The sequence below is a fragment of the Pyxicephalus adspersus genome, chromosome 1, assembly GCF_032062135.1.
Source record: "Pyxicephalus adspersus chromosome 1, UCB_Pads_2.0, whole genome shotgun sequence".
Lineage (NCBI taxonomy): Eukaryota > Metazoa > Chordata > Amphibia > Anura > Pyxicephalidae > Pyxicephalus > Pyxicephalus adspersus.
In genome coordinates, this window is record NC_092858.1 from 168,897,313 (window position 1) to 168,920,244 (window position 22,932).

At 40.5% G+C, this 22,932-nt stretch overlaps 1 protein-coding gene across 1 annotated transcript in view; it reads right to left on the reverse strand.

Moving 5' to 3' along the window:
• Positions 1 to 10,551: 10,551 nt before the first annotated feature.
• Positions 10,552 to 22,932, reverse strand: part of PRDM15 (PR/SET domain 15) — a 30,470-nt gene continuing 18,089 nt past the window's right edge. The window contains exons 11-25 of the mRNA XM_072421143.1: positions 22,785 to 22,872; positions 22,165 to 22,332; positions 20,457 to 20,551; positions 19,509 to 19,640; positions 19,286 to 19,420; positions 17,820 to 17,983; positions 16,642 to 16,721; positions 16,389 to 16,508; positions 15,704 to 15,835; positions 15,021 to 15,104; positions 13,332 to 13,507; positions 12,942 to 13,019; positions 12,382 to 12,447; positions 12,060 to 12,266; positions 10,552 to 11,395 (exon numbers count right to left, since the gene is read on the reverse strand). Coding sequence (XP_072277244.1) covers positions 10,892 to 11,395; positions 12,060 to 12,266; positions 12,382 to 12,447; positions 12,942 to 13,019; positions 13,332 to 13,507; positions 15,021 to 15,104; positions 15,704 to 15,835; positions 16,389 to 16,508; positions 16,642 to 16,721; positions 17,820 to 17,983; positions 19,286 to 19,420; positions 19,509 to 19,640; positions 20,457 to 20,551; positions 22,165 to 22,332; positions 22,785 to 22,872 — 2,229 coding nt within the window. The 3' untranslated portion in view covers positions 10,552 to 10,891. The remainder of the gene's footprint in view (positions 11,396 to 12,059; positions 12,267 to 12,381; positions 12,448 to 12,941; positions 13,020 to 13,331; positions 13,508 to 15,020; positions 15,105 to 15,703; positions 15,836 to 16,388; positions 16,509 to 16,641; positions 16,722 to 17,819; positions 17,984 to 19,285; positions 19,421 to 19,508; positions 19,641 to 20,456; positions 20,552 to 22,164; positions 22,333 to 22,784; positions 22,873 to 22,932) is intronic.

Consider the following 22,932-nt stretch of genomic DNA (forward strand, 5'->3'; position numbering starts at 1 on the left):
ATCCCTGCCCAGGTAATTAAGGTGTGTTCTGTGCCCAGGAGCTGACATCATTTCCTGACTCTGCACCTTGGACTCTGCTGGGACAATACAAGCTTTCAATGGGTGCGTTGCTGACATCTAGCGGACCAGCTGTCTCTGATTTACAGGGACTGTTCTTTTTAAGACTTCCTTATTGTCCCTGATCTGTCATTTATACCTAAAAAGTGTCCTCCTCCCCATCTCCAAAAGCTGGGAGAACTGTGTGTATCTGATGGGCTTTAGAGACCTCAAATGTCTGATCAATCAAATTTTGTAGAATGTACATCAATGAATTTCAGCATGTAGAGTTGATTGATTTATATCCTAATTCAATAGGTGCTCCGAACCTTTGTTTACCCAGAAACTAGATATTGATCCCCATCTGGTACCAGCACAACTGCTAAAAATTCTGATCTCTTGGAGGTTTCCTAGTCCTAGGAGGACACAACTCAAAGCAAGAGAAACCTTTCACCCAATGGTGGTCATCAGACCCAAACAAAGGATTTTACCTGGCCAAACACGAGTCAACTTTCCAGTTCTTTTGAGCAGTTGGTCTTTTTATGGAATCCATCATAAATTGATTTTGAGGCCATTTTGTCCCAAAGTCTAGAACATTCTGAGCAAGCATGAGGGACTTGTTGGACAAACAAGCCATTAGATACATTTTAGTCCTTCAGACTTGAACAAGACCACCAGCTATAAAGGTGCCAATCTTGTCTCAATTTCTGTATGGAAATCAGACAGCTATGGAGGACAATGGAATACAATGGGGAAGACCTTGGAAAGTAGGAATCTATAACTAGTAGTGAATGGAGGAGCTTGTGTATTGTCATTGACGTGAAAAGATATGCAGAAGACTTGGTGGGTTGGCCGACAGCAGGATGTGACAATGGGATTCAGATAGCAAGGACAGTAAAAGTGACCACCACTCCTCACATCAAAGCCTAGAGATGAGTTTACACAACACATGAAGAGGTTAGGAGTGTCTGGGCATGAGCATGTCCGCCTGTAACAGGCGTTTGATAGATCCTGTTAACTTGACAACACCAGGTCTTTGTTAGTCCATCCTCTTTATCACCTCCACCAGTGAAGAGGTCAACAAACTCAACACTTGATGGGTTGTTATGTATTCAGGTCGTGTACCTGGAAAGCTCATCTACTGACCAAGGATATTAATGGGATAGATAGTGGATGACCCGATGAACAATTTTGTAAAAATGGTGGGATGAGCTATTGGAGACAGTATGGGGTTTGCTTTGTATGCAGAACTGGTTGTAGATAAAATGGTGGCCCTGGGAAAATATGAAGTTAGGAGAGTTGAGCAAATATGAAGTAGAGGTATTCCAGGATTCCACTCCCTGTACCCCAGCCGTTTTGTCAGTTCGGACCCTGAAGAAGGTGGTGGCTTTGGGCAATTGTCCTACCCTAAGGCCAACTCTGGTGTGCAACAATACCAATATAACTGTAAAGATGGACAATCAATAAAATAGGGAGAGAGTTTACTGAATTACAGAGAGCCTTCTGACTCTTCTCTACACCGCCTTCCACTATGGGCCACTTGCTGAATTTGGTTTGAAATGTCTAGAGGTGGCCAAAGCGGGCTAAAAAAGGAAAATTTGTCTCAACATACATTTTTGAGGGCGGCTTTACCCCTGCTCTGATAGGCACCAACCCACAAGTCCTATATTAGCAATGGCACAGCCCTGTATTGTGGGTCCCCGTATTCTGCCAATTACTCCCTTCCCATCCTAGGAAGACAACGACCATTCACCCTACAGCATCAGGACAGCAGAAACAGTGTAAGACTACAGGACTCTCCCTCTCTTATTAAATTGCAGTTCTTGACAACAGCTAAGAACAATGTAACTGATAACAGACACAGTAAGAGAAAAAAAAATCAGCTCACAAGATTTCTAGAAGGGTCAATAAGTATTTTATTGCCCTTTTCCGCCCTTTTGTTAGTATTTGAAATGCACCAAACGTAAGACGTTTATTTGGTTTATTGAGCCTGTGGTCATTGGTTGACCAATGCAAGTCTTATGGATGATATACAAGTTTGTAAATAATTCCAGTTGGGCTTCTACAGATCTGATCATCTTATCAATGCATTGTACAAACACCAATCCTGTCATCCATCAGACTGCCTATTGTTGGGATAGGCGTTGGAATACAATGGAATGGTCTGGTAAAGGTGTGGACGAGCCCATGTACTATGCTGACCTGGCTAATCAATGACAAGGGTTCCTGACAAAGTGGAACCAGCGCGCTGCATTAACATGAGCAGCAATGTAGGAAATAATGGATGCCCATTGGGAGCCCCCAATATGTCAGATCAGATGAATGGCCAGCTGGGGCCGAACATTCACTAGCATCACTCTCTCTGGCCTGAAAACAGCTTGAGCCCACCATATAATAGATATATATATATTACTCAAATTCAGGGTACTGTATTCAGGGCTGATTATAGAGTAGAGCAAACTGAGCAATTGCCCCGGGCCCTACGCATCTCTAGCACCACAAATGACAGAACGGCAGGTGTCAAATAAGCTGGATTGTTGTGCATTTGGGGCTACTACTTCATATTTGCTCAAGGCTCCCAACTTTCCCATGGGACCCTCCTTCTCCACCAAACACAAGGTCCTTGTTTAAGCATTTCCTGTTATAAGGTGACAACGGCTGTATTACTCCAAGTCACAGCAACTTCAAATGGAAACTATATATTGCAGTTTCAGGCAACCGGCACTGGGAAATGCCTGCAGCCATTACTTGAGTACGTAGGATAGGAAGTACATAGTAGATAGGAAATGGCTGCAAAGAGGCTGCAAGAGATGAATACTGGGGGAGGCTGCAGGGGAGATGCAACAAAAAAAAAACACACAAAGAAACACACTGCAGTATATAATGACACATCAGGAATTTATTCATGCAGATAGTGACAGGTCCTCTTAAGGCAGTTTGTGCACAACTCCATTTTTATATATATAAATATGATATGTGCAATCAAAGAATCATAGCATCAGCATATTTATGTAGAAGAAAAGTTCATATTTACAACCTTTTCTTTTTCTGAGAGTAACAAGTTTCATGTCTCTGTATAGGTTTCAATCTTTTTGCCAGCTCTGAGCTCTGAGCCTCTCTTGGCCTCCCCTGGGTTACTTTTAGAATGGGGATTTCCTGTCGGAGGCCGGGTAGTTCACAAGGCTTCTGAGCTAAATAACAAAAATACTACAGCACCCGGGGTTACCCCTATTTGTCATATATTGTCTAGAAAGCAGACACATTCTTTGTTAGCGAAACGCGTAGGGTAAGACGTTAGGATTGTAGAGGTGTCAACTCAATTCTTGGCCAAAGGGAAAGGTTTTATTGAAAGGTAAATTACTAAAGTAGGAAATCAATATATAGAAATGTGAATTAGAAATTAAATTTTGGGTCAATATGACCAATGTGACAACACTTATTCACAGGCACATCTCACATCTCCTTATAGGCACAGAGCCCATAGGCATTCCAACAGTCTTGTCAGCTTGTTACAATTGCATATAATCCATTTAATGATCTTTATACACTTGGGGCTCATGCAGCTTAAACCACGCAGTTAGCCAATTGATAAAGAAGAGAAGAGAGAATGACTTTTGAGGCAAGTCTGGTAATTTTACTTAAGGTATGCATTTAAACGCGCTAATTTATTCCAGGATCACCCTATAAGACCAGGGTTTTGGAGATGCTCTGACCCATTGTCCAGCAATCACAATTGCACATTGCACAGATCCAAACAATTGGTTAATTTTCCTGCTTCCAACACAATACCATTTTGAAGAACTGACTGTTCCCTTGCTGCCCCATACAACGGGCGCCATTGTAACCAGATTATCAATGTTATTCAATTCACCTGTCTGTGGTGGCAGCTGATCGGTGATCTCAGTCAGTAGCTGCAGAATTGCTTCAGGGTTCCTTGTCCTTCAATACCATAGCACAGATCAGAACAATAGCTCTGCTGTGTGAACACACATCTCCGCTTTCCCCGTTCCATCGCTCCCGGCACTGTCAGACAGAAATAGAAATAACGTTACTTACCTACACAGAATTTACTGAATCAGCCTGCAGGCTGGAGGACAGAGAAGACAAAGAGCTGTCAGGAGATGTGCAAATTCCCCCACAGATTAGAATTCCATTGCAGAAATGATCAGGGTGGTTCTGGTTCAAACAAAATGTATCCATTTCAGGTATTATAGATGAACTCCAAGCAAACAACATTATTTTCTTCAATAGTCAAATAAAATATGAATCCAACAAATTCCTTTACTTATTATCTTGTAAATGTAGAAGTGGCATCATTGTGCTGTGCAGAGAGGAGAGCGGTGGGAGGGGCCTGGTAGACCTGCCCACTGCAGGAAACTATAGGAGGGGGTGGAGCCAAGACCAGTCACCTTGCACATATATAGAGAGTAAGAGTGACCAGTCATAACAGGAAGCGTCTACAGTCATTCAACATTTCATTGTGGATTATTGCATAGATCTGGAAGACCTATACAAAGCACCAATATTCAAGTAATACCACACAAAATAAATGCTTGGTATAATAAAAATATATTGGCCTCCAAAGTTTAGCTTTAAAGCAACTAAATGCAGATCTTGAGGAAATAAGGAAGAGTTACTGACAAAGTGATCACCACATCAAAAATTGTCCACAAATCCTATTAGGCCCTATTCTGGACACAAGAAGGTAAGCCAACACCTGTCGGGGTTATTAAAGTCCTCCTTCATCAGGGCTTTGAAAGTTGTAAAGGACTAGGAGGATGTGGAAAAAGGTTTCAGAAGCTTGCTTGTTCAGCTATCATCAGAACCTCATTCCATGGTATTGAACTGGAATACTCAATGATCTAGTGCAGCTTTTCTCAACCTTTTTACCCCTAAGGAACCCCCCATTTTCAAGTCTCAGGGAACCCATACCGAACCCAAATTATTGGGGGTGTAGGGGAATCTCTGCAAAAGAAATTTATTTAGGGGTGATTGGGAGGAATCTTTTTTTCATTGGTATCCAAAATTCAATATTGTCATGCACATGTTCTACCAGTAGGTGATGGCCCCAGAACTATGCAGCATCATCAAATAGGATATCAATCATCATCATCAACAACACAAGGAACCCCTATCTATCTTTGGGGTTCTAGGGAACCCTGGATGAGAACCCTGACCTTTGAAAAGGGGTTTATGGTATTAACAGATCTCAACTTAGAAGTGCTGAAAGCCAGAGAGGTGTTAAGAGCCAATGGTTCACTGGGTATAGCAACTTTAGCTCCACATCCAAGAAATGGATAGGGGCAGGACGGAGCCCTAGGCAGGGTAGAAGTTTTACCCCGGCATCTTTTTGATTGGGCCAACACCACTTGGTAGAGCATGTGCAGGACACTAATGAGCATTCTAGCTACCAATGCCCCCTAAATACTTTTATATTTTATCACAGATTCCCAGAAACCGGCAGTTAAGGATTGAAATAAGCTTATTTAAATGTCTGTATTGTCTACAAATATATTCTCAATTGTGACCGGCTACTTTCTGCTCATTTAAAAGAACCCTTTAAACATAATGCTTCATCCTCACGTACCGGTCTTTTTCTGTCTCTGAAAAACCCTCACTACCTCCCATCACTCCATATCCCCCCTCCTATTGTGTGATACTTCCCCCACCTCTTAGATTGTAAGTTCTTCAGGACAGGGTCCTCTCCTCCTCATGTGACACTCACTGTCTGTCATTTGCAACCCCTATTTAAAGTGGAACTAAACTGAAAACAAAAAAAAATGACACTTACCTTTAATCCTGCAGATCCCTCATAGGTGCTGGTCCTTCCCGTAATCCAGTCCTGTGGTGTCTTGGAATTGCGTGAGATGAGGCATCTCTTTCCTTTAATAGACAAAAATGCCCCTTCTGCGCATGTCCGAGATCAGACATCCGCAGAAGGAGAACCCTGAGCCTCCTGGGATGCGCAACATAGGTATCCCAGGATGTTCTGCGCTCCCATTCAGTCTTGATCACCTAGGCCTCATCTTTTTTTAAAAAAACGGTGTTGTACTTAGAAAAAATGAAAAATAATGAACATTTTTCCTTTACATATAAGGATTGTCTACCATTTTATGTAAAAAGAAAATGCTGAGTTTAGGTCTGCTTTATTGTACGGTGCTGTATAATATGTTGGCGCTATATAAATCCTGTTTAATAATAACAATAATCACCTTCAATAACTGGCTGCTCACTTGCTGCCTAGTACACACCACTTTGACAGGTGCCATTGTAACCGGATAATCTTATTCAATTGACCTTTCATTTCTATAATGTCTTGGCTGATCCATGCAGAATGCAGTCAGTGGTTCTATAACACAGAACTGCTTCAGGGTTCCTTGTCCTTCAATAACACAGACTGTACAGCAACAATACCTCTGCTGTCCCTGATCCATCGCTTCCGGCAATGTAAGTTAGAAATAGACACGGCAATACAACGCTAACCAATCCCTGCAAAATAAAAGACACTATCAACATTTTTGATAATCGTTTACATTCCTCCTGCTTTATACAAATGTGAGAAACTCAGCATTGTAGGTTCTGCCTCTGGCAGCAATCATTTTGTAAGAAAATGCAGTTCCAGGTCAGGGAGGAGTGAAGAAAAAGATTTATGGTACTAATATTTCACAAAGTTAAAGGAAAGGTGTTCAAATTCTTACAGTTTGTTTCCATTAGAAAGCAGTCACGGCTTGAATAGAAAAGCCTGTCCCCTACCAGCAGAGAAGGACTCTTGCAGATGTATTAAAGCTCTCCAAGGCTGGAGGGGATACACTTTCATCAGTAAAGCTGGGTGATCCAGCAAACCTGGAATGGATCTGGTCCAGCAAATAGCAAATTACCTTGAAAAATCCATTCCAGGTTTGCTGGATCACCCAGCTTCACTGATGAAAGTGTATCCTCTCCAGCCTTGGAGAGCTTTAATAAATCAGGCCCATTGGGTCTCCATGCATTGCTCGGACATGCCCTGTGATAGTTCACAAAGCTACCCAATCAGCAAGGAGCATGCTTTGCCGATTGGATAGTTCTAGCTTTGACTCAGCAGGGTGTGTCAGACCTCAGCGAAGAGACCATTGCTTCCAAAAGGACCGAAGAGGGTGAGGGTTTGATTAGGGGATAGTGTCCTATTCATGGTAATACACTTTCCATTGAAGTCAATAAAAAATACATCATGACATACATAGCATGTGTTATAATGTTATCCTACAGATTTCAATAGAAAAAATGCCGTCAGTATGAATGGGCCCTAAACTTATCAACCAGAGAACTTTAAAACTCCTGAGGAACACATGGCCAAAAAACACTATGATAGGGCTGCTAAAGCTGGCTATACACACAGCAAACTTACAAGGCAATCTCAATTACTTTAAAATGACAGGGAACCAAACATATGATCAAAACTGGTTGCTTAAAGGCAAATGATCCATCAGACATATGAATCTGATTGACTGAACTGTATGAACTTGAATGAACCTACTGAATATTGATCAAAACAAAATATTAGCTATTTCCCCTAGCAGCTGATTGAAACCATCACTTTATAACTTTTGCTGCTTTGCAATGTGGACAGAATTTCAATCAATTCCTTCACTAATTAAACAGGCCCCATTCACAACTCTGTAAGGGAAGCTATGTGTTTGTGAGAAGTTTAAGGAAGTAATTATCACCGGCACAAGCTAGGCTTTACACGTGATTAAATCTCCGCTGTTGGCAGATTTCACTACTTGTTGGCAAACTTCCTATTTGCAGCACAATAAAATCCTCAGGATGTTAATGGAATTATTATGTAACAAGAAATGAAATCTCAATCACAAAGAGATTTATTTACAACATAGCTCCAACCTTATTCCATAATGTATATGTTAATTGGAATATTTTTGTATGTCACTGTTCTATTAATTAGTAAACAGTTTTTAAGAATCCCCTGAGCGAAATGCGTCAGGATTGGAGACAACGGAACTTTATGTGATCACTAACATGAGACTTAACTAAACAACCAATCTTCTTGCTTACGGCCATATTTGTACACTTGAAAAACCTGTTTAAAAGATAGCTATAACTCCACGTATGGGTCGCAGTATAGATATACTGTACATTTCAGTGTGTACAGTTGGATATGTATGTTATACAGCTATTCCTCCTTACCTGCTTAATGATGGCTTCCAAGTCCAACTGGCTCTCCAATATTCAATTATTATTACAAGTATTTATATAGCGCCAACATATTACACAGCGCTGTACATTAAATAGGGGTTGCAAACGATAACACAGGTTACACAGGAGGAGAAGAGCTTACAACCTAAGAGGTGGGGGAAGTATGACACAATAGGAGGAGAGCTATGGAGTGGTGGGAAGTAGTGAGGGTTTAGAAGACAGAAGATGGGTAGGTAACATTGAAAAGTTGGATTTTAAGGGATCTTTTAAATGAGCAGAAGGTAGGAGCAAGCAGAATAGGACGATGAAGACCATTCCAGAAAGTCGGGGCAGCCCTAGAAAAGTCTTGGAGCCACGCGTGTGATGAGGTTGAGAGTAAGGAAGTCATTAGTAGGTCATTGGAGGAGAGAAGAGAGCAGCTAGGGGAGTATTTTTCTATCAGGTCAGAAATGTAAGTGGGACAAGAACTGTGGAGGGATTTGAAGGCAAAGCACAGGAGCTTGAATGTGACTCTCAGGTGAAATGGAAGCCAATAAAGAGAACTACAGAGGCAGCAGAAGAGGAGCGGAGGGACGGATGGATGAGTCTGGCTGCAGCGTTCATAATAGATTGTAGAGGAGAGAGTCGGGTTAGTGGAATACCAGAGAAGAGGAGGTTACAGTAGTTCAGAGATAAGAATGTGATAATGATACACTGTATGGGAAGTGTACAGTAGCACAGCATCTCTCCTTCATTCTTTTCCTCTGCATCCTCTGTCCTGAGTAGCGAGTCTCCTTGATCCAGGTCAACCTGATACTGATGCACACTGCTCTGCAGCATGGCTCTTTACCATGTTCCTCATATACCAGGTTATTGGAACTGAACTAGGTTGTTAAGTGAGGGGAATCTTGCACATTATGACCAAAAACTTGTAGACGCCTGATCATCATGCCAATATGAAGTTCACATTTTATTCCAAAACCATTGGCATTGGATATTTGGCTTTCTGCCTACAATCAGCCTATTCCTTTCCATTCCACATGATTTCGGAATACCCTATTCAGCCAAAGGAGCATTTGTGAGGACAGGTACATTATGTTGCTGAGGGGAATTGGCTGAATAGGCTTAAAGTCAGGACTCTGTGCAGGACAATCCAGTTCCTTTACATCAAACAGGGCAACTTATGTCCTTATGAAGTGGGTTTTGTGTAGAAGGTCACAGTCATGCTGGAACAGAAAGGCTCTTTCCTAAAAAATTGACAAATACTGAAAGTATGCAATGAGCTATTATATCTTTCTATGCTGTAGTATTAACAGTTATCTTTTACTGAGTCAATAAGGAGGGATGCCCAGATATTATTATTAAACAGGATTTATATAGCTCCAACATATAATGTAGCATTGTACAATAAATAGGGGATGCAAATGACAGACAGATACAGACAGTGATACAGGAGGAGGAGAGGACCCTGCCCCGAAGAGCTTACAATCTAGGAGGTATGGGGAAGTGACACACAATGGGGATGTGGGGGGGGGGGGGGTATTTTGGCCAAATAGTGTATAGTCTGAAAAAAGAAATACCTTTGACCTCATCTAAGCCATCCATTTTTTCCACTTTTATGTTGTTAATATATCCCATCTCTCTTACCAATCCTTTTTGAGCTTTTCACTATAAAGAGTGATGATTTATTGTTCACTTGCAATTGAATTTCAATTGGATGAGAAATTCATCTTTATCTCTCTCAGATGCTGATCTTCTCTTCAGGATACAAGCCTACTATGTGCTTTGAATGCCTGGTCCCCAGTTGCATGGTTCTATGTGCTGGCTCCTACATAATTCTTGTTTCTGTAGAGATGTAGGGAAAGGAGATCGAACCAAAGGAACAAAGGAATGTAAACAGGGACAAGACATTCAACGCTCCTAAATTGTAAAACGATTCTTCAGCAACTAAAGATTATCAAAAGAGCAAAGATTAGCAGTACAGGTAACAGGGCAGACAAATCTTGTTTTCTTTGCAGACAGTGCACATATATATATATATATATATATATATTACATATTACACACACATGTACACACACACACACACACTGTAAAGCTGCCTAAGGCATGCATGTAACATTCGTGGCAGTGCTTTGGAAATGTACCTCAGGCAGCCATTTCAGAATCCATGTTACACCAATGAAAGCTACAGTGAATGGCACTTGTGGGTAACAAGAAAGCTGCCCAAAGTTGCTTACACAGTGCTTGCTGTACACACACAGCTCTTCAGGAACACCGGTATGAACTGAGCCTTTACCTAAACAGCTGTTATAAGATTAGAGACAGAAAAACAAACCTAAAATAGGCTTCACATTGACCATCTGTGGCAAAGAATTTATTCACAATGGATTTCCAGTCTCCAGGCTACAATATTTGGCAAAATATACACATAGTCTACATAGAGAGGAACAAAATGGCTCCACAATTGTCAGCCTCTTATTCCAGTTTTGGACCAGGTCAGACAAATCCTTTCAACTAGTCCTTCATAATCAATTAATACTGTTGAGAAGCAATTCTTCCTTCTTCTCATCTCCATACAGTAACATTTTTCAAAATAAAGAAACAAAAAAAAAGTTCATATAATTTAAATAGGTCTAGCAACCGTTATTTAAGTTTATAGCTTAGTCAGCAACCAGCTCACAGCTTAGTAACTGTACATTGGCTCCTGGGAATCGGCTTCGCTGGTTTGACCGGCTTGTGTTGGGGAAGTTTCCTGCTCTGTTTGTTCCGTGGGCGTTTCCTCCTCAGTAGGGGGTGGAGTTTCACCCACAGTTACCGCTCTCCAAGTCAAAGGTCCCTCTGTGGCGATTTGACCCCCGAGGGGAGCTATAGAGTTCACAAAAGTGGTGAGGTTAATGAAATGTGCTACAGGGTGTGAGCCAGGAGTCTCCTGAGATGCAGCGATGGCCAGCTCAGCTGGCCGGTTGTGCAGCACGGCGCTGCCGCTTAGGGCATCGAAAGTCACAGTTAGGATAGAACTGTCCAGTTGGAGCTGGCGGTCAGGACCAGTCAGGTGACCCACAGCGACTGGCTGCAAACTGGCAAACTGGGCACCTGCTGTGGTTGTGATCGGTGTCACCGTGATATTGGTCAGTCCCACTGTGCAAGACGGGGTTGGAACATTACCATCACTAATCGTCACCACAACCTGCAACAAGAAATAAAAAATAACGGAGGAGTCAAATATATTTCTTTCAATCCTTTTTTTTTTCTAACTTATACTATAATGGCACAGGCAGTATTTGACTAGTGGGGAGCCAGAGGAAAGCCACCCAAACACGAGGAGAATCTGTAACTCCTTGCAGATAGTGTCCTGGCCGGGATTTAAACTTGGGACCTAGCGCTGTAAAGGCCAGAGGGCTAACCACTGAGCCACTGTGCTGCCCATATAGCTAACTAACGGTGTCCTCTCTTCCCACTATCAACTGCGCCAACCAATATGGCCCCTAAAGTACCCTTACATGGCTAAACATTGCATTGGGCCAACAAATAGGACATAAATAAGTTGTTTAAAAACTGGTTGCCTTGTCACCATTGGTAGTTGTAGCTACCATTGGTAGCCGCCAAGTATTGTCAGGTAAAACATTGTCAATAATACAAAATCAGACACTAGGTTCCAATAATTCTCAACTAAATCCAAAATTGACTGGCCATCCATGGCAACCCATTCTCTATAGGTGAAAGAAGTTAAAAGAAAACGGCAGGTATGATTGGTTGCTATAAGTTGTCATTCCCATACATTGCATAAAATAAGTCTTTGCAGGTGTAAGAAATCACCCAGGATAGAAAGATCGATGATCAGCGTTTTTTACCTGCTGAAGAGTCTCCACAGCTGAGCCATCCTCCTCCGCTGCTCCACTAGTGAACTCAACCCCCTTGTTGCTGTACGGGGTGAAATCTGAGTCCTCGTGTGCTGCTTCGTCCACCTCACCATCTTTGTCCTGATCCATGTGGCTGCTGGTTAGCCGGAGAGGTTTATCCCCTTGGATATCATCGTCGTCCTCGACATCTAGCAGTGGCTACAAGAGACACAAATATATCCCAATCACACTATAGACACGAAAAGTCTGGAAGTGGACAAAAAAATTCTTATAATTCCTACAGTAAGGTCCCCAGTGGCAAATGGATACTTACCGCTGTCATGTAGCTGGGTACTTTTAGCAGAGGCCACGGTCCATCCTGATAAAGTGGATGCTGGTCCTGTATTAATTATAGTGCAGGCATGATGACATCCATGGGAAACAAGAGTGGCTAGAGACTGGCAAACATTGACTTCAGAGTATTGGAATTGGTGTGATAGAAGATTACAGGACCGTGGAGTATTAGTGGGTGTAGAACCTTTCAAGTAGGGGACCTTTTTTATTTTTAAGTTTTATTCTTAGCAAAAGATGAGCACAGAATACTATACAGAACTTGTGAATCATGAGCTATTATAGGAATGTGAGAAACCAACTCTTAAATTTTTTTAAACCAAATCTCTCCTAGAAAACATTCACCTGTGAAAGCACCCATAAACACCAAACTAAACCAGTGGACCCAGCACCAATAAGAAACACAGAAGCTATTTTGTGGTTAGATGAATATTTCAGTGAATCCACATCACTTTATCCTAATTAGATCCACACCGCACATGGCACTCAGTGAAGAAAGAGTGAATAGATCAATCTGATGGGAAGTATTGGGGTTCTGATTACCTGGATGATGCCTAATGATTCTGTATGAAAGGCTGGATGGTCTTGTAGAGTGAAATCCTCAACTGGCATGGATATGACCTAATACAGAACAGGGTTGCCTTATCACATCTGTACACAGCAGCACTGCTACTACAAGATTAATCCGTTTCAAGACGATATTTCAGTAGAGCGAGTCTGAAAGACTGGGACATCTACCAAACCAAAATAAGTGGCAAGATTTTTGGTGCCATCTGTGACCCAAAATTTATATTTCCTTAGCCTGATGGAGGCAAAATAGAACTTGACAGTTCCAAGGTTTAAATACTGTACTTAAAATTAGGAAAAAGTAGCATAACCTTATTTGGATGTTTGTGTGTGGCAAGCATGACTCTTAGCTTTACCATAACCTACCTCTGGGTGCTTCCTCCGTAAGTGGCGACTCATGGATGCTCGGGTGGAGACTTTGGTTCCGCACAGGTGACAGGTCTGAGCCTCTATCTTGTCATGAGTGAGCTGGACGTGTTTCTGGAGCATGTATTCCGTGACGTACTTCTTATCGCACACTGAGCAGGTCCACTGCTTGCCTACTACGCCAAAGAGACGCAGAAAATGCGCGTGGGAAAGATGGGATTAAAGAGTGCTTCTGTTGTAAAATTTACTTTAATTTTTCATCAGCTAGTTACAACTTCACATTTACTCATAACTGTGTGAGGTTCTAAGGTTAGGGTATGATAATATGACATCTCAACTTCTAAACTAAAAAAAGAATATATTGCGCATTGTGTTTGCACCACTTCAAAGTGAACCTGGTTTTTGTACATGGAAATAGAACAGGTTTTTTTAAACTGCTGACTTCCCCATTGCCCTGCTTGACCATCCGAAACAAAGAAAGGATGTGCTTTAGTTTGGAGTTCATGAAAAGTGATGGACTACTTCCCTGTAACAATGTGACAGCACTGGGTGTTCAAGCGACCCCATTACCAGCACGGTGGGCTCTCTGGTTCCAGGTTTTAAGCTCGGCCAGGACACTATCTGCATGGAGTTTGCAGGTTCTCCACATGTTTGTGTGTTTTCTCGGGTACTCCGGTTTTCTGCCACATTCCAAAAACACGAAGTTAGGCAAGTTGGCTTCCCCCAAAAATAGACCGTATTACCCTACCTAGCGGTGACTCGGGGTAGAAAAAAGTTGCTAAAAGCGGTAACCCTGAGTCACACACACCTGGGTAGGTAAACCTATGGGAAGGTTAGTAAATACAGAGCTTACATGATCCACCGGCATCCCCCATCGCTGCAATCCTGGTCGTCTTCCTCCTTCCTCCGGTGTCTTCTGCACCGGATGAGTCACTGGGGAGTTTCCAGTGACGTCGGTGCATGTGTGCGTTGCCGGCAGGGCAGGAAATTCAAAATCCATTTGTATTGCATTCAATACAAAATAACTGTATTGAATGCAATACATTGGATTTATATGTGTAAAAGCAGTACATTGTCTTTCATGAACATTTATTTTACATTATATTAATATGAGTATAAAATGTATGTATTTTGTTTACATTATTTTTTCCAATTTATTTAATTTAATATTTTTACATGATTTTGTGTTTCAAACTTTATTATACTCATATTATTATGGTATAGGGTAAAATAAATTTTCATGAAAAACAATGTACCGCTTTTAGACATAAAAAACTGGACAGAAATGAACCGGTAGGGAGGTTAAAGACATATGACTATACTATAGTAGGGATTGTGTGCCCCTTTGAGGGACAGCTAGTGACATGACTATGGACTTTGTACAGTGCTGCATAATGTGTTGGTGCTATATTATTACTCTGTAATAACAATAATAATTACCAAAGGGAACAGGAGAATGTCACATTTACTCACAAGTATGTTTTCCCTATGTTTCTGGTGGTCATGCTAAGCAGTGGTGGAGTGAGAAAAAGTGGAAAGATGTGCAGGGTGGCAGTAAAATAAACTTGTTGCTTTATTTGAGAAATTATAAATGCTTGTACAAAAAAAAAATATGGAAACTGCTTTTTTAAATGTATACAAATACTATACAGATGTATGCAGAACAGATAAGCAAAGAGATATATTTACCTGTGTGTACCAGTTTGTGGGTCTCCATTGTGTTCTTTTCACTGAATGTCTTTCCGCACAGCTCACACATGAAGTCTTTGATACCTGTAAAACAATGAGGCGACACATAGGAAAAGCTTACTTGACCAGACACCAGAAGCCTATGGAGAGCAGATTGTGTTTGAAAGAAAAAACTTTTAACCAGCTGGTCCATTACAAAAATATGTGCATTTGATTCTATTCCATCCTTTCCTAAAAATGCTCATCTGCTATTTCCATGGACATAAAATGACACACTGGGCCTGATTTATTAAAGCTTTCCAAAGCTGGAGAGGATACACTTTCATCCGTGAAGCTAGCAAAAGTTTTGAATCCTGGACCAGATCCATTCCAGGTTTGCTGGATCACCCAGCTTCACTGAAGACCAATCATGGGATTCCGGAGTCTCCTTTTCAGAAGAACAAGCCATTGTCCCCATAGACTGTAAGGAGGATGGCTAACAAACCTGAAACATATGTATGCACGCCTGTGTAATTTTAGGCTTTATTTGTGCTGTAACCTAGCAGTTCTGGATAAACCAATGCTAAAAGTGACTAAGGGGTTAAACCATGAGCCTAATTACAGTTACAAGGAAGTACAATAGATTTTGCATCAAAGACTAGTGCCCAGATAATGTGTGATCCAAACACTGGCCTCTCTCTTACCTGTGTGCCTTTTGTAGTGCTTCAGCATATTGACCTTCTGTGCAAACTTGCGGTGACACTCCACACATTCATACTCCTTGATGCCCTTGTGAAGTTTCATGTGATGCCGCAGTGCGTGTTTGGTCTTCATTCCTGGAGGTCAATGGTGGAGAAAAGGGAGAGTCTATAAACAGAAATCCAAACCCTAACAGGGTGGCATTTAGGGGGCATTTTTTAAAGCTCTGGCATTGCCTAACCATAGGCCATATTACTGTTTTTTTTTTTATATAACCGCTGACTATTTAAATTTATTAGAATATTTTTTAAAATAGGATGCAAATACAGCTTGCCTAGAAACAACCGCTCCCTCAGGCCAACCTCCCAAAAGCCAGCTTGCATAAGGGCTGGGGGCTCTGTACAAAGAAAGGTTCTGTGGTCTGCTAATGAGGCCATGCATAGAACCCTGACAACCCTCCATCCAAGATCTGTTTGCATTGTATATAGAGAAAAACAGTGAATAAAGGCTAAAATAAGCTATGCAATGAAAATGGAGCAGAGGGGCTGGAGGAACCAGGGAAAGCAACATAGAAGCAAATTAAACTTGAGCACCTTACAGCGCCTGCCTGCCAATATGTACTACTAGGACATTAGAAGGTTGATTGGTAATCTTTTGAGATAGTGGAACATTACACATCATGTACATTACCTTTCCCACACTCTGCGCATAAATACTCGCGGATGTTATCATGGACTCGCATGTGTTCTTTCAACATGTCCTTCCTAGCAAATGACTTGCCGCACTGTTCACACCCATGGCTTTTTACCCCTAGAGGAAATTTCACCAACTGTTAATGACCAGAATAAATGTTTTTCTATAAAACATTACAGTACAAAATCAGAATTTTATTATGAGTACAAAACAGAATTCACGTGACATGGTTGTAGCTGGTGTATAATACCTGAGTGAATGAGTTTGTGTCTCTCCAAGTTTCCTATACTGTTGAAAATACGGCCGCAAACTTCACAAGGATGTATATATCTGCAGGAGAACATTTCAAGGACATACAATAATTAACACACACAAAGTGTCAAAAGACGTACTACAATGTCAATTGACAAACATAGGATTTGAAAGAAAACTTGTAAAGGCCAAAAAGAGTTTCTAACGAATCTAGAGCCGAGGTTAAGCACCTTGTTGTACCTAGCAGGTACCCATGTTTACCCTTTAGATGGATTTCTAGCTCTATGTGTACCCCCTAGATACCAGGCTTAGATTAAGCCATAGTGTATGGCCAAGTTAGAATTAAAAGAACAATTATGGGCAAAATGTGGTGCTGGCTTCAGTAATATAGGAAATTTTAAATAGACCTTTTATTAACAGCCACATTTATTAAAGTCCAAATACAGCTAACACCTTTAAACATCGGCACTTTTTTTCAGTTTGAGAAAGAAAAGGTAACTGCACTTTTAAACAAAGTTAGGGTATTCCATTTTGCCACTTTCCCTTGACCTAAACTAACCCCCCCTCTCCATGATTGCACATTTATAGAGATCTGACAACCATGGCTCCACTCTTTGTTCACATCCAGAACTGCCCTTGTGTCTCTGCTAGCAATTGGACACAACTTCAAGAAGGTGTATTGGGCTGTGACATGCAGGTTTGATCAGGACAGCTGTGGACTTAAACAGGGGATACTGGCAATTATATTATTGTGGAGGTGGAGGGTGCTAATGCAGGCTCCCTTTGCCTCAATTTGCAGTGTAAAATCAGCGGATCTGTTGCCTTTATAACAAAAGGACCCGTGCAGTGCAAGTTTAAATCTTCACTATGTGTCCGCAGTGGAGTGAAGAGGCTTGTAGTTCAGTATTACTTCATAGTGCATCTGAAAAAAATACTACTTTGATTGGTGATCTGTAAGCATTCTAATAGGCAAAAGACTCACTTTTATTTGATTTCTGGTTGTGATTAAATTCTGAAATTGTGTTAAGGAGCAAAATCAAACACCTTCCTACTTTCTCTGGATCAACTATGTTTGTAGGGTTTTTATCTGGGATATGTTTGAACTTGATAAATCTATGTATTTTTTCAACCTATGTAACAAAATGGAGTCGGTTTGGTTCAATACAAGGCTCTTACTTTTGCACCTCTGGATCAGGCAAGTTCTCACGGTGAATGACCATGTGCGCGTGGTATGTTGCTTTGAGAGCAAACCGACGGTGGCAGATGCTGCAGTTGTACCCGTTTTCCGCATGGACATCCATTATGTGCTTCAAGTATTCCTTCCCCCGAGCAAAGGAGATCTAGGAAATTAACAAGGACATTTACAGCTAAAGAATAAAAAATTAGGTTTCACATATGTGTGAGCCTCATTTATCAGATTGTTAGTATTGGGAACCATTACTCCTTACAGATATTAATCAGACTAAAACTGAATCCTAATGTTGTCTGGTGTTTGGATGTAAATGCCAGCAACAATTATAAAATCTAGTGAGTTAGAACTTCTTATACCCCCTGACTGTGTTGACTTTTATAACCTATTTGGCAATTGTAATAGTAACGGTTCTCAGGAATTACAATGATAAAAGCAGAAGCTTAGAAAGATAAGAAAACATACAAACTTTAAGCTCAATCGATATACAGTAGAACCCCGGTTATCTAGAACTCAGATAACCGGGGTTCTACAGGAATCACGAAAGTAGAGCAATCAGCAGAGCTCCACTGATTGCTCTGCTCCGTGAGTGGCTGAGGAAAGGAATCTTCTCTCTTTTCTCAGCCATTCAGCCCTAGAGGTGAATGGGGTTAAGTCTAGTGCTGAATGTCTTAAAAATGGAAACCTCAGTTACCCGGAAACTGCGCTTATCTGGAATCCGCCATTCCACGTGGGTGCCAGATAACTGAGGTTCTACTGTATCACACACACACACACCAAAGAATCAAATAACAGGAGGCTGTTTGCCTCTCCAGAACCATTGTGAAACAATGGCTGCAATGCATTATATGAAGGGTAACAGCCAATATATAGAAATTCTGGGGTTTAGAACAGCTGCCATTATTGAATGCTGGAATCAGAAGTTAACTGCTTGACCCAGCTGTTGTGTAGCTGCTGCTTTACCCCCCCTAGCGGTAATCCCGAGTGTGACTCGGGGTGGCTTTTACATGCAAAAAGCGGTAATCCCGAATCACACTCGGGGTAACTTTAGAAGTTGGATGGTCCCGCTGTGATGCGGGGGTGCCGGGGCGCGTGGCCCGGTGGGAAATTTAAAAGCAGATTACAATGTAATCTGCTTTTCAATAGTTTTTACAGTACAAAAACACCACACAACATGAAATAAAAATAAAAGTACATTTTCAATTTTATATTTTATTTTAAGATTACATTGTTGTCTATTTCATTATTTTTTAAAATTATTATTTATAATTATGTATTATATTATAATTTATGATTATAATAAAATAAATATATTTATCATACCCGGGAGTTAATCCTAAGAATTACAGGCCCACAATATCAACAAAAATTTCTATGCAAAAAAAAAAAATAGGATCACTTTTTGCATAAAAAAAACTGACGGAATTAGAACGCTAGGGGGGTTAATCCATACCTGGCACCTCTTGCAGGCATACTTGTGGGGTTCAGAGTCACCACTGGCATCTGAGTTGTCATCGTTGTCTTCTGAGGAAATGCCAATTTTCCTGATAAATTCGTCACGCTGCTGATCGTTCATCAAGGCAATGTCCTAAATACACACATACATACAAGTCATATGAGAACAGCTCATACCTGTCCCAGTCTCTATAGCCCACTGGATCACAGAGAATACATACCTTGAAATGGATATGGATGTGGTCTCGGAGGACATCCACTCGGAAGAATTTGCGTCCACAGATTTCACAGGTGTATTTTTTGTCTCCATGAGTGAGGAGATGCTTGTTCATATTACTGCGACAGGAAAACATCTGCAGAAACAAAAACAAAAAAAGCAGCTTCTAAATGTTCTTGAGCCAACGTCTACAATAAATATTGGGCTAGTTTACATTAATTTTATTATTTAAAGTGTACCTAAACTCAGAATTTTCACTTTACATAAAAAGGTAGAGAACCTTAAATAAATGGTATTTAATTCCCACACTGTATACCCATGGTCTATTGGCAGTTTATTCTTTGGATTGTTGATAACCATAATGATAACAGTAAGTGCTAAAAGGCTACAGATTGGGCACCAGGGCTTTGGCATTTGTCAGCAAGATGTATATTAATAAATGATTCCCTGTTTATTCGGCTACATGTTCATTCCCCGCTGTTAAAATCTATCTACATTGGTCGTGTCAATGCATAATAAAACAATGACTTGTTCTGCCACGTAGTGGCCAATTGTCAAAAGTGCACAGCAGTCACATAGTAAATATGATATATTCTAACAAATTTAGGGATGAATCCAAGTTGAATTGACAAAGGATCATTTAAAAAAAAAAGAAAGGAATCGGTTTTAAATACACCGCTAGATTTCAGGAATAAGGTATAGTAAGTAACAGGTTTGAACTTTGGAAGATGTCTTGGGTCCTATGTTAGGTCTGGACCTGATGTCCTCAGATGTTCTTCACAGGATCATAAGGATGGATTTAAAGACAGGCACACATGACTGCTGGCACCACAACATGATTCAATATAGTATCATCATGCAAAACATCAAAGCCAGGTCCGATTCCTTTAAAAGTAAACTCAAACAAACCAAAAAAAAAAATGTACATATAAAATCATTAACAATGACTCACTTTCCCACACACAGGACATGCCGATGGTTCCTTCTTGTACTTTATGGAATTATCTGTTGCCTGTTGGATGGTCTCTCGTTTTACCCGCCTTACTCCTGCAAGAGAATTACACATTAAAACGCTGGAGACATTTAAAATTCAAGATCTGAAAGCCTATTTCAACTTGTAGAAGTTTCCATGTGCAGTAAATTGTCAATTAGTGTTACTATTCATTTAGATGGCAAGTCATGCACAGTTATGGTGGGATAGCCTGACTATCGCCATCAAGCTACAGAAGTCACAAGTCTAAGAGCCATGGTCTCTCTGCAAAAAGTTCATGCTCTGTGCTAATTGAAGAGCTAAAGGTCTGACTCTGCAGTCAGTTTTAGGACCTCTGCAGCATTGGAGAGAAAAAGGGGGGGATTTTAAAAAGATTGTGGTTGCTTCAAGAGTCTATATCTAGGTTTTAAAGCAACTTAAGTCTGTCTAGAAATGGCCATGTCCCTCTCTAGTAACACTCATTCACCATGACATTTATGATGCCACTGCTGTGTCTGCATCCAGACAATTCTTCTTTATGTAGCATGCTTCAGGTTGACAGGAAAGATTCATTTGTCCATTTTATTGAACATGGTATCTCTTATCATATGTCTATTCTATCATTTATTCTTTTTTTATTTCAAAAGTAGCACTAAGTTTCTGAAATAGGACTACATTATAAATTAAATATAGGCAGAAACTTGAACTCAAAACAAAAAGAACTCTTGCAGTGGATCACGGTGCAAGGGAGGGTTAAATACTCCTATATGATGTGCTAAGAACATTTGCTTCATCCTTGCTCCTGTTGTATCTAATAGTCTGTGTTGTTGGCAGGCTCTCTTTATGTTTGCTTACAATGAATGTCTATTGGTCATTCAATGAATTGTAAGATATGAGTATCTGTGAGTGTCTTAGTGAACAGGAAGAGGAAGAGCTGGCAAATAACATAGCCTGAACATAACTTTCGTCTCATATTACCCCCTATGAGTATACCCAAATGAGTATTTATTCTTTTGGGCCTTCCAATGTATACAGGGTTGGGGTACATTATACAGTAGTTGGAGGCATTAGACAGCATTGCACATTACCTGAATGTCTAAAAATTTTTAATTTTGATAAAAAAGAACTAGCACTTTCTTCTTTCCCAAAAAATAAAATCTTCATTTTTTATAATAATATATTACATGTTTCATTTAAAAGTGTTTCAGTGGTAGTATTTGATCCCCACTGTGTAATATGGCAAAATATGATACAATAAAGAAAAACATTATTTAAACAAAAGTTTGTAAACACCTGACCAGCACAACTATATGAGCCTAAATTGAATTCCAATTAATCCCCAAGGTGTTCAGTAGGGTTGATGTTAGGGCTTTGTGCGAGCAACTCAAGCTCCTTTACAGCAAAACTCATCAGATCATGTCCTTATGGAGAAGGCTTTGTGTAAAGGGGCAAAGTTAAGCTTGAAGGAAAAGTTTCCCTTGCCAAAATTCTTGTTATAGAATTATAAGAGCACAATTGTCTAAAATGTCTTTGTATAGTGTAGATGTAACAGTACTCTGGACTAAAAATACCTGAATGCAATCATTTAAAGTGTCCACATATTCTGGGCCATATAGATTGATGTGATGGTTAGGTGTCCACAAACTGGTACAAAAGATTTTGTTTTCCATCTCTGAAAAGAGTATCCTACCTTCCAGGTGCCTCCGGTGATGCTCTAACATGACATCTCTCCTGTAGAAAAGCTTATTACACACCTCACATGCAAACTTTTTCTCCCCATGTTTCTTTTTGTGCTTGGATAGGTTGCTGTTGGTCGAGAAGAATCTGTAGCACATTTCACACTGGAAGGACTTGTCGTCTGTGAAAGAAAAATAGAAACAAAGTCCAAATAAAGACCATGTATACAACAAGAGCTCCTATTATTTATCTTCGATATCACCATTTCTGTGATATAAAGCATATGAATGCACAGTGAATATCCTGCATATTCAGAAGAAGCACGGACTGACAGAAACTATGGTGTAGTAGCTGTGCATGGACAGAAAAGTATAAAACTTTGCAGAGTTTTCTGGAAAGGGAGGGATGGACATTTAAAAGAGAACACTGCTAAAGGTACTTTATTTGTTGCCCAATTAAACAAAATTAAATGGGTGATACATGACTAACACCCAGGTGAACTTGATGGACTTTTTTCAACCTAACCTACTATGTAACCTGCTATGTAACCCATGACTTCTAATGATACCAACATTGGCTTTGTGATGTTGTAGGGGTCACATAACAAGGTTTGTCCACCAAGGCTTCACTTACCTGTCCTGCAGTTGTGGAATTCCAGAAAGGCCTCTACCCTGAAGGACTTTTCACAGATGACACACCGATACCGGTATTCTGCATCAGTCTGGGGATGAAAAGTTAAATAATACAGTTATGTAATATGCTTTTTGTAGAATAATTATAA